General features: G+C 36.1%; 1 protein-coding gene and 1 pseudogene across 1 annotated transcript; both read right to left on the bottom strand.

The window, feature by feature from the left end:
• Positions 1–6146: 6146 nt before the first annotated feature.
• On the bottom strand, positions 6147–6965 carry LOC146919312 (uncharacterized). The gene has a single exon (XM_085710706.1). The coding sequence runs from the start codon at positions 6963–6965 to the stop codon at positions 6147–6149; it is 819 nt and encodes a 272-aa protein (XP_085566832.1).
• Positions 6966–7043: 78 nt separating this feature from the next.
• LOC146919311 (PKS-NRPS hybrid synthetase cheA-like) lies at positions 7044–9141 on the bottom strand (annotated as a pseudogene).
• Positions 9142–12472: the final 3331 nt, after the last annotated feature.

Here is a 12472-nt window from a genome sequence, read left to right as displayed (position 1 = left end):
GGAACCTAGGAGGCAATGGAGTAGGCAGAGGTTTGCCTGGTCTGGTGACGCAATGTCCTTTAGCAAGCAAAGTTGGGAGTAGATCAGCATACCGCATTGGTATCGGTGGAAAATAGGTTCTGGGCCGAGGGCCCTATTGCTGTGGCTGTTGCTGTTGAGCAGGAGGCTGTTGTTGTACCTGCTGGGAAATGGCATTAATGGGTGCTGGTGGTTGACCCGGTGGCAGAGGATATTGCTGGTAGAATGGTGCGAAGAAAGGATGTTGAGAGTACTGCATGTATTGATAAGGTAAAGGCAACTGAGCAGCATTAGGAGCAACAGCAGCTGTAGACTGGTTACCGGATACCATCCCTACTTCAGATTCCTTCTTCTTTTGATGGCCGTTACCGTACTTCTTCGGTGCACTAGCTGAGGATTCACCCTTTTCGAGAACAATGATGTAACACCCATACCAGACGTATCTAGAAAGTCTAGCATGTGCGTTAGTTTAGTACCGGATACATTAAAAATTTACTACATAAAAACTTCGAATGAATATCGTATACAACAAATGCGTTCGTACAATAAGATATTATAACTCGACTTTTCTAAAATATAATAAAGACATCCTTGAATATCCATATCCTGCTGCAGCTGGTACGAACGAACACTTGCTGAAACATCCATCCGGCTACTAGCTTGCTAATCCATCTTGATATCTGAAATAAATAAGGATTGGGATGAGACATAATGTCTCAGTGAGTTCCACCTAACCCTAAGCTATAGGCAACCACGGGGGAAACATACGGTCACCACGTGTCTACAATACAACCTGCCGGTTGATTATACGTGTGTGGGTACTTGCTTTCTTAGACGGCGGTGCTTGCTAGGGCCATCTTAATATTCTTAACTTGTTATAGGCTTCTCTTCTTATACGTGCCATGGCGGTTAAGGGGATCTAAAACCGCATTGCCAAGATACGATCTCCGCATCAAGGCCTTCACTTGCTAAAATCATGACACGACTCTAACCGGACGATTAGGGGAAACCTAAGATCGTCGATGATATAACTCTCTTAACTTGCTTACTTACTTACTTGGATAAGTTGTAATAATAAACTTTCTTAATCTTGCCACAAAAGTGACTCTTTCTAGCTTGCTAGCTTTTGACTTTCTACTTCTATATTCTTTCTAGTTCTTGACAGTCTATGCCAAGGCTCTATGACATAACACGCATAAATGTATGATGAATATGCATAGTTAGCTTCATTGATTATGTTAGCGTGTAACAAACAACTTATCTGAGTTCATTTTACGGAGAGCCCCGGGTGGAGTAACCCCGGAAGCTAATCCCTTACTACCGGTGAAGTGCTTAGCAAGAGCGCACCGGACTCCCTTAGTGAACGTGCGGGTCCCTTACGGCTTACCCCATTCCCCTTGGAGAACCTTTTGTACCCAACCTTGGAAGGAATACAAAAGACACGACATCTTAACTTAGTGAAATGCGGCTCCCTTGCGGCTTAACCATTCCCCTTGGGGAACCCCTTGAATCCAACCTTGGAAGGATTACAAAAGACATAAAACTCTTTCTTCTTATAAGTCTTAGTCTTATGCATGAAAATTAAGTTGAACATGCTAACTCTTTTACCTCGGATCCCTAGACGATCCCACTACAGGTAACTATATGCTTGCTTAACTTACTTTGTGAATGGATATAAAATCGATTCACATCTTGCCATACTCGTATGGCACTTGCTTCTATGCGAAGATAATACTCTCATTACCTCGCGTCTATCAAGCATATTAATAATGAAAAGCATTCTATTCTTTCTAACTATTCTATTTCTCGATACTATACCGAGGCTCTAGTTCTTCCCTTTCCTTAAGATTTATCTTGCTACCCGATTCAAACATCGTACTCTCGTTTACCATGCCTTAACATACTTGTCAATTACTTGTTTCATTTATAAGAAAGTCTCCTTTTAAAACTTGAACAATTAGGATCTTGGTTTGAGGGGTTTATTTCTCTTAAAAAGACTGCACAAGAAAAACCGCTCGTGAAACGCCGAAACGACCTGAGGCGAACGAAACAATGGGTTCCCCCACTGTGTAGCTCGCCTAGGCGAGTAAAATCACTGGGGAGGCGAGCTCTTACTCGCCATGGTGAGTTGGGGGCGAGCAGGACCCCCTGTTCGGCCCTTTAGCTCGCCTCGCGAGCCATTTGCTCGCCGTGGCGAGCTGTGACAGTCCTGCAACTTTAAAATTGATATTTTGGACTCAAAAACTTCAAACCAAGCATCTCCAAGTGCTATGTGACCCTTAGGATCATTAGAAACCTATAAAGACAGTCCCAGAACAAGTATGCACAAGTATAGCAAGCATGGTAAGAAAAGGGGCAACTATCTTATACTTTAAAACCCTAAATTACTTATTATCTTTGCAAGATAAATACTCAATCCCAAAGGGTGGGAAACTAACTAAGGAACTCACCTAATCAACTCTTGAAGTATCACCAAGTTCCTAGCTCAAGCATGCCAAAAACCCTAGCTCTTGGTCTCTTTTGCTTTCTTCTCATTTTCTTGTATTCCATGACATCTTGCTCCTTGCTTAGTCATGAAGAAACCACACTTGAATCAACAATGAAACCATAGCATAACAAACCCTAGCCTCATGAAATTCTTTCTTTAAGGAGGAGTGGTAAAATCATCTCAAACCAACTTCATATTGCTTCCTTGTTCTTGTTTAAACCATAACATATACAAGCCCAAGCTTCCAACATCATCTTCACTCAAACCATCCAAACCCTAGTTTCTTGAATCCATTCTTGAGAGGAGAGAAAGTGAAATCAAACAAAACCCAAACTTCTTTAAGCTTAATAGATCATAAAGGAACAAAGTCTAGAAGCTTACCATGGAGGGAAGAAGATTTTGCAAGATTTGGTGGAGAGGAGAGGAAGGGCGATGGAAGAAGAAGAAAAGGAGAGAAAGAAGACTTGGTCAACTATTGGAAAGAGAAAGGGAAAAGTTTATGAAGATATTTTGTCCCAAAATCATTTAAATACTCCCTTGACGTGCAATTACCAAAATACCCTTGACTTAAGCGTGTTATATACGCCTCTGATACTTTTCCCGTGTTATGCTGACATGTCATAAAATATTTGCTATTAATCCACTTTCCATAAATTATTTCCTCTGGCACGATTAACGGGTAATATACCGATACCGACAGCGGGATATTACATTCTACCCCCCTTAAAAAAAAATTTAATTTTAAAAAAAGAGTAAATTACACTCTCATTTCCTTAAAAAAGATTGAATTACACTTTTCTCTCCTCTTATGATAAAATATATGTTTTCCTCCCATCTTATTCAAAGCATATTAAAAAACATTTCACTCATCTCCTATGAGAAAAGCTTGAATTACATTCTCATCCTCTTAATGTTAAAATTTACACTTTACTCCCTTAGTTTTTTTATTCTAATAATCTAACAAAAAAAAATAATCTAACACACTTCAAAGAAAAATAGTATTGCAGGTTCATTTTAATATAATCAAAATTTAAATACATATTTTTCGCTATTTTTTATTCTCAATTTCATTAACATTGAGAAGAAATGCATTAGTTTTACGTAACAATAATTATATGTTATGCAGAAGAAATGCATATGCATCTCTCACAATATAATTAAGAAGAGCAATGCTATTTATCAAGAAAGATTTTATCAAGAAATTGTCTCGAAATTAATGTTAGCCAATAAAATCTTAATCTGGCCGGAAATCATGGGGTGGTGGGTGTTATATATTTTTTTTTTATGAAACTTTAATAAATAAGATTAAAATCTAAGGGTGATTATTCTGCCATGTCATTCTTGAATTCATCAAGAAAATCCATTCTTGATATCTAGCATTTTCCAATTAAGAAAGTACAGATTTTATGATGTGCCCTTTTATCGCTCCTATAGTGCCTTAATTGCCCGCCTAATTTATTGAATATATTGCACATATTAGGCTAATTAACCAACCATCAATGTAACCAAAAAAAAAAGGCACAATATCTGTCAAGCGCTGTACTTTTATTGTTGCTACTAAATGTATGTCTGTGCAACGTGGGTTTAAATATAGGAAAATGTTAACTTGTGTTATAAGAGCACAAGCTAAAAAAGCAAAAATAAAAATAAAAATTTAGAAATTGTGTATTTTTAATTTGAAAGCTTTAAGTTTTATCTTTTTAACTTGTATATTTATTGATTAATTTTTTTATCTTTTTAATTTGTGCCTTAAGGACATAAATTAACCTTAAATATAAATGGGTGTTAGGCATATTTATGATCCCTACATCTCAAAGTATTTTCATACTTCTTAGGATTCCGGAGATCGTATAAACAAAAATTCACTTTTAAACAAAAGAAATGATGTATTGTCGATGTTATATATAAACAAAAGAAAAACCACTTTTAAAATTCATGGAATAAATTATGTATGTCATTTATATTAAAGACTACATACATTATTTATTTAATAAATTTTAAATTTTAAAAAAAAAATTGTTTATAATAGTAACCGGAGATTGTATATATTTTTTATTATTTATACTATATATAAAGAAAATATATGATTTTGAACAAGTTTTTTCACTTCCAATTATACACTTAAACAAATTTACCTATAATAATGTTATAATGTTAATATCATTAAAAAAATAAGTATAAATTGTTACAATATTAAAGTGCAAAATATCTATATCTATAATTTTAATCAAAATTATATCATTTTAATCAAAATTTCATAAAAACTATTGTTTCTAATTTATATGCATAAGTACAATAAAAGGAGTGGATTGCTCGTCAGGACGCTAGTTATAATTATTACTCCTTCCGTTTCATAATGACTGTCACTTTAGGCAAAAAAAATTTGTTTCAAAATGAATGTCACTTTACATTTTCAATACAACTTTAATTTTTTCTCTCCCAATTTTACCCTCAATAAATACTCAAACTTTTCTCTCGCACAATTTTCAATGCAACTTTTCTCTCAAAAAAAAAATTCAATGCAACTTTAAGTTTGTCTTTTTCTTGGGCATTTTAGTAAAAGTGTTGTGTGCAATTGGCTAAAACGACACTCATTTTGAAACAGCGGGAGTATTATTATAATAGTAAAAACAAATCCATATATTAAAAGAAGTGTATCGCTTTCTTGAGGAAATCCTCGGGTAAAATTAAAGCTTCTAAAATATGATATTGTCATCGAATAAACTTGTATTTATATAGTTTAAGAATTAAATTGAAGAGTGAATGATTTTTTTTTTTTGACAAGATGAAGAGAAAGTGACTATAGTTAAAGATCAAATTGATGGTTTATTATTCTACTATTTTTTTAATATATAATGCTTTATCTTTTAGAAGGGCCGAAGGGAACAAAGCCTCCAAATTTTAGGCCGCTGCATTTATTACAGGAATTCTGCTCTTTACCCAAATGATTTTGCTCATGTCCAAAGTAAAAGACCTTAATGCCCATACGCATGTTAAGTTACGCTAGTGCAAATATTAACGTATGTTAACTCACGTTACGCAGGTTAACATGTGTTAGTGTTATTTGTAGAAAAACATTGCGCATGTTAACATGCGTTTGTGTTATTTGTAAAAAAAATTACGCATGTTAACATGCGTTAGTGTAATGTGGTGCGTGAGTTAACTCACGTTGCCATTAGCACTAGCGTGAGTTAACTCACGTTCATAGCAGAAACAGAAACTGCATTAAATGCATGCAGTAACAGAACAGATTTGTGATAAGTCTAGAAAGACCCGTAGTCACGCCACATTCATAACTTAACCAAATTATGTCAGTTTAAGAAGTTTATCGGATAATACGACATAATTGATCTAAATTACTTAAAAACATCGTTTTTGTCACAATCACGTAATCACATATAAACGATCCAAACAGTCCAAATTTCATAAATTCGCCGGTAATGACCCGCAATAATTTAAACACTTAATGACACGTAAACGATCCAAAATAATTCATTTCATATATTTATATAATACTAGTTACATATTGGCCATAAATATCAAAATTACACAATAGGCCACCAAAAAATATGTCGGGGTGTAATACCACCGAAAAATAGGACGAACACCCACCGATCCAAAAGTGTCATAACCTATCTAACTAGACTAGTGATAGTGCATAATCTTCATCTTCATCCATGACTTCGTTCTCTTGCTTTGGCTTTTCCGGAGTGTCCAAAGTAATAGGATTGTGCTCATTTGTTGGTTTCTTTGGCGGCTTCGGCTCCTTAGACATGAGCTCATCGAAGGCGGCATTTCTATCCAAAAACTGAAAAAGCCATTCCTCTGCTTCACCAATCTTGTGAGTCATCCACTCCTTAGGAGGAGGTGGTAGCGGACAATTTTCTTTCAACTTTACATGAAGAAAGTGGTCGGGAATCAAGCAAAGGCACATTATGTTGGAATGTGGATTAAGTGGTGGAGCACTCCGGATTGGAAAATATGTCTCACATGAACCACCCAATTCGGGCAAAGTCAATAGAACAACCGCTCTATTGTAGCAACTAGCAATAATGTGACCCATATCCGGAGTGGTCAACCACTTCTCTGGAGGCGCAATACCACTTCTACTTGTTGGAGGGTGTAATCCATCCAAGATAAGTTTGTAACGGCTCTCGGTAGCATATATTGGCAAGTAGTCACTCTTGTGAGTTTTCAACTCATTAATAAGTGCATGACGAACCAAAACATGATCATCCTCATGAAATCCCATGTGCCTAGCTACGACCCGGAAACCACAATTATCATCCCCTCTAACATTCACAATGTCTTCAACGTAAGGTCTCATGAGATTTGGAATTTGTGACATGTATGGTATTTGCAAATAAGGTTGTTTTTTTTGAAGTAGGAGTTGAAGTTTGTGAGCGGGAGCAAGTGCCAAGACGAGAACCTTTAGTCTTATGAGACTTACTCTTGCCATGTGTGCATTGACTATCGGGATTTTGAGCATCAATAGTCTCCCACCTAGAGGGAATTCGACCGGTGGATCTCGTTTTCGGTGTAGACTTCACCCTTTTAGGTGCCCCCCCTTGGTGGCCACTTTTCTCGGAGGTGGCTTTAACATTGTTTCCTCCGGAAATCCTAGTTCACGCAACTTGTATTTGATGAAGAGTTTCATCTTGTAAGGGGACCTCTTGATACATTCTTGAATGGCGTCCCATTCCTCCGTAACGGAAAAATTGGCATCAACCTCTTCTCCAATTACACTTAACCATCGCCAATGAGGGTGTATTTCATCCAAAAGAATAGGCAATTTTTTCTTTCTCTTCTCGGCAAGAATACAAGCACAAGGCAACCCGAACGTTGCCATTTGCACACAACCACAATCTTCTTTAGCAAAGCCGAATCTCCTAGAGCGTTCATATTCTTCATCGATGAAACCCAAAGCGGCCTTAGAGACATACCCCTCCAACTCGGAGAATAACTTGTTTTTTTTTTTGTATTTGTGCACCATGACGGTTTTGCTCCTCCCAAAACTCCCATGTATCTCACCGAATTGGTTTTTCAACATTTTGTCTATTTCATCCCAACATGTTGCCAAATCTCCCACACTACTCCTCAAGTATCTTTTCAATTGTGCATGAGCCGATTCAATAATGTTGGTGCTCCTACACCCTAGATGCAAGTATGTATTCGTCCATGCCCTCACAAAATGCTTCTTCAGGGGCAAAACGGTTTCCTTAAGATATTTAACATACAATGGAAACGGTCCGCATACCTCATCTTTGAATGTCAACCATGCAATTGCAAATGAATCCTCCGTATGAGAGTTAACCACATCTCTCCAAGCACTCACTATTTTCTTAACAAGCTCACATTGCTTGTCATCATCCGCTTCCTTTGCTTCTTTGGCAATAACTTTTCCTTTTCCTTTCGAAGGGTTGGCATTGACTTTACAATCCGTGATGCACCTAGATCTTACATTCTTCTCAATATGAAAATAGCAAAGTACATGGTCCGTTTTAGGGAGAACTTCGGCAACGGCTTTCATCAAAGCTGGGTCCCTATCCGTGACAATCACCTTAGGCATGTTGTGTTTTGATGTCAAAAGACCAACCAACATCTCAAGTGTCCATATGAAGTTATTCTCTCTTTCAAAGGAAAGAAAGGCAAACGCAACCGAATAGGTCAATTTGGTAGAGGTGACACCAACAATCTCAAATAATGGCATTCGGTATGTATTGCTTTTGTAGGTCGAGTCCATGACCAAAACGGTGGGAAAAGTGTTGAGCATATCAATTGAATCCGGATGAGCAAAGAATAAATCTTCAAGAGTGGTTTCCTCGCTATTTGCTCCTGTGAAATAGACATACCGATGCTTCTCCAACTTTGTAATCAAGTATTGCAACTCGGTCTTGTCCTCTCTTTGCCCCTTGCGCCATCTAGTTAGTGCATTATACACTTGCTTGATGACTGTCAAACTTTCTTTGTTTTTTTCCTTCAAATCCGTGAGAATATTCCTAGGCTTTGCCAAGCTCATTGTCATGTCGATAACTCTTTGCTTCTCATCCCCTTTTAGTCGACCCACAAGAAGGTGGCCGGATAACTTTGGCGCCAAGTCATGGTTGTGAACTCCACAAAGCATTGCAATCCACCATTCTTGTGTTTTTTTTTCAAAGAAGCATTTCAACCTAAACGGACAATTGCAATTCCTTGAACACGTGCCTTCAAGCTTCGGTTTCTTCCTCGTCTTAGGTGGCTTGTATTCACCACTCCTCTCACATTGCATCGTCATGTATGGCGCTATTGTACTAGATTTATCTATAGAAATAGTAAATCCCGCCCTAGCCGCTTGTCGACGAACCCAACCAAGCAATTCTTCTCGATCTTTCCATCTCTCGTTTGTTGTAAAAAAATGAACCGGTGTTTTCTTCAATAACACGAACACCGGTAGGTACCGGTTTAGGCTTCTCTTCAAAGTTACCGGTAGGTACCGGGTTTGCTTGATTGTGAAGTATGTGAGCTTCAACTTGAAAAGGAATTTTCACTTTAAACTTCACATCATTGGTTGGTTTGACTACGCCGGAAGCTTCACCGGAAGCTTTGTTTTTGCCCGGTTTGGGCTCAATGCCATCCTCCGCCACATGTTCAACCATGCCACTCAATGTCTACTCAATAAAAAAATAAAGAAAAAATAAATAAATGACTTGTGCGGCAAGCAAAACAAGTAAAAAAAAGTGGCGCAAAATTTCAAAAGTTGGGCAACGGACTGGGCAACACACTAGCGTGAGTTAACTCGCGCTAGTGGTATCTTCCTACGCAAGTTAACTTACGCAAAACTCACACCTAGCGTGAGTTAACTCACGCTCAGCCCTAGCACCTACTGAACAAAATGACGTGACAGGTAAAAAAACCAGGAAAATAGGATGAGTTTTGGTGATACATTACCTGTTCTTTGATGCTTGATGAGCGTAGAAACTTACTTCCTGACGATTTGCAATGATTTGGAGTAAAGATTATGACCCAAAAATTCACACTTTTTGGGTTTTTGGAGGTGGAGGGAAAGAAAAAATGGTGTTTTGTGCTTGCCTGCTGAGTTTTGAACGAAACATAGTACTTAGTGTGAGTTAACTCACACTACGCAAGTTAAGTTGCGTAGAGGCAGTTTGGTATTTTATTTTGGGAATGAGCGAAAAGATTTGGGTAAAGAGCAGAATTCTTATTACAGCTCTAATAGTAGTATATGTATACACTTCTATCCATGTCCAAGTAAAGATGTACTCCTATAACAAGCAATACCATATTCTATACAGCTAGAACAAGCACATCTTGTTAGCTTTTTCTTCGTTAGGAAGTTTGTATTTTGGGATTGCAAGATCATAATCTATAGCCATTATTTTTGTTCATTTTTATCTGCACCATGCCAATTATTGTGGGACATCATTATAATCAAGGGCAGGATTAAAATGGGGATGAAAATTTATGGATAATTATTAGACAATTTCTCAATTTGCACCTCTAAAATGCTGGAGAGTTTCTTTCAAAAAAAATGCGGGAGAGTTTATTGGAAGCACATTTTCAATAGTGTATTTCGTCTGAAAATACACTGCAAGAAATATATCTTTGTAGTGAATTTTGATATATTTAAGCTTTAAGTGGTGCGGATTGAGAAACTGTCTTACTTTTATTAATAAAATTGTAATGAAAAATTGTTCGTAAAATTTTTCGGTCCAATCACACATTCATCCATCCTAAAAGTTGAGTACCATCAACTACAGATGAAAAAAGAAAATTTTTTATTTCAATCAACTTACTTCTCACGCGCCCTACGTTAATGTCTTTTTACTCCTTTTCAACTTCTATATTTTGAAGTATTGTAATGATATTTGGATTATATAATTCAAAAATACAAAAGAACTTCTATTTTGTCACTAAATATGTCTATAAGCAAGTGTCATGACAGTTCGACAAATGGAAGTTGAATCCAAACTCCCTTTAGACCAATATTTAACACAATGGTATTCCTAATAATGTTGATATATTTCGGATTAACAAAATTGAATTGGTATATTATGGTTTCGGCATACAAAATCTAAAATGCATCAGCACAAAGGTAACACATATACTTTACATTTTGCCTATTTGCCACATATCTATTAACAACACACTTCAAAATATACATTACCAACACACATAACTAATACAACACATCATAATATTATACCTTCCAAACTAATCAAATATCCAAATCATAGCAAAATCGAAAATGAAATATCAAAAAGAAATGCATGACCGAATATCCAAAACATACGAAATGATATATCATGTTGAGTAGAACGACCCACCTCATGTATTCCAGTGCCTCGTCCATCCCATCCTCCTCTTGCACCTCATGCATCCTCTTTTCGGGGCTCATACACTAGCTCTGCTAGCTCAGGCTCAGGGACATGGTCAAGCTTTGACATTTGAGACGGTACAGATTTGTCACGTCTGGCCTTACTCACCCACCCAGAAAAGAAAAAAAATAAACCGCCAAATATTTGAGCAAATGTGAAGTAACCTTTTGTTTAGTAGTGGGAGAGATTTCAAACTCGGTGGATTCTAGCACTTGACTTTAAAGATGGCACAATGTAGCAAAGTTTGGATTTTGGAAGGTTGGACAAGGCCACCTTATATGTTAGCATATTTTGGATTATATAATTTGTGCGGTGTTTTTTGTTTCGGATATGTAATCTGAAAAGGGATAAAATGGAAAATGTGGATGGCGCGCGAGAAGCATCGAGGGTGGGAAAGAAAATCACATAAAAAGAATTATATAGATTTTTTTTTTGAGGGAATAAAAAAGAATTATATAGATGTAAAGTGCTTCTATAATAATTTGTAATGGTATTTTAATAAATTAAATTCTACCCTCTCAGTCTCAAAATAATAGACATTTAAGGTTTGTGCACTCTGTCAAAAAAAAAAATTTAAGGTTTGTGCACAATTTTTAACGAAATGATTAATTGCGATGATTTCAATGATAAAATTAATACTCCCTCCGGTCACATTTATAAGCAAAAATTAACTATTTAGGTACATTGGATAATTAATGTATCTAGCTATAAATGTGACCAGATACATTAGTAATTCAATGAACCTAAAAAGTTGAGTTTTGCTTATAAATGTGACCGGAGGGAGTATCATTTACTAAAATACTCTTATCAATTATGTTAGTGGAGTTGTTAAAGTTGAATGAAATTCAATAAATAGGGGTATAATAATAGAAAATAATAATAAATGTTGCATTGATATTATAAAGTGACAATTATTTTGAGATAGAGAAAAAATGTTAAAGAGACGATTATTTTGAGACGGAGTGAGTATCATATTTGGCTGCCTAGATTTTTTTTTTCTTATGCAGTCACTCATTCATAGGAACATTCTCACCTAGATTTATATGTCCCAAAAAAAATTTTGAAACGACTTATAATTTAAGACGGAGGAAGTATTACCCAATGTTCAATATCATACACCAATAAGCATACAATCGTATTATGTTGTATTATTTTCATTTGTACTATCTCGATCTCTAATTAATAATTAATACTAATTATTGTGGTCTATAGTTGATGTAGCCTGCATCTGCATGCTATCTCGACCTCTAATTAACATTGTTGTGGAGAGATGGAGGCGGTTACTTGTAAGGCACTAACGCTCAATTCAGCCCAGCAAAGCAAATATTGTGCAAGTCATTTGATACATAAGGTAGTGTGCAACTCCTTGTTATTTATTTTTTTCTCCAAGTAGTTTGTGGTTAAAAATTTATTTTTAAAGTGAATAAATAGGTGTTTAGAGTTCAAAGTTCAAACCTCAACTCATGCATGTATATAGAGGATGTATCCTTTTAATAATATAATTAAATTATTAATTAGAAAAATCAAATCTCATTAAAATAGAAACAATATTAGACACTCTTAAAAGAGTTTATTTTAAATATTACTTTAC

Source organism: Medicago sativa, chromosome 5 (assembly GCF_051527215.1).
Source record: "Medicago sativa cultivar Bolivia chromosome 5, Bolivia_mono, whole genome shotgun sequence".
Taxonomy (NCBI): Eukaryota; Viridiplantae; Streptophyta; class Magnoliopsida; order Fabales; family Fabaceae; genus Medicago; species Medicago sativa.
This window is presented reverse-complemented; position numbering and strand designations above follow the sequence as displayed.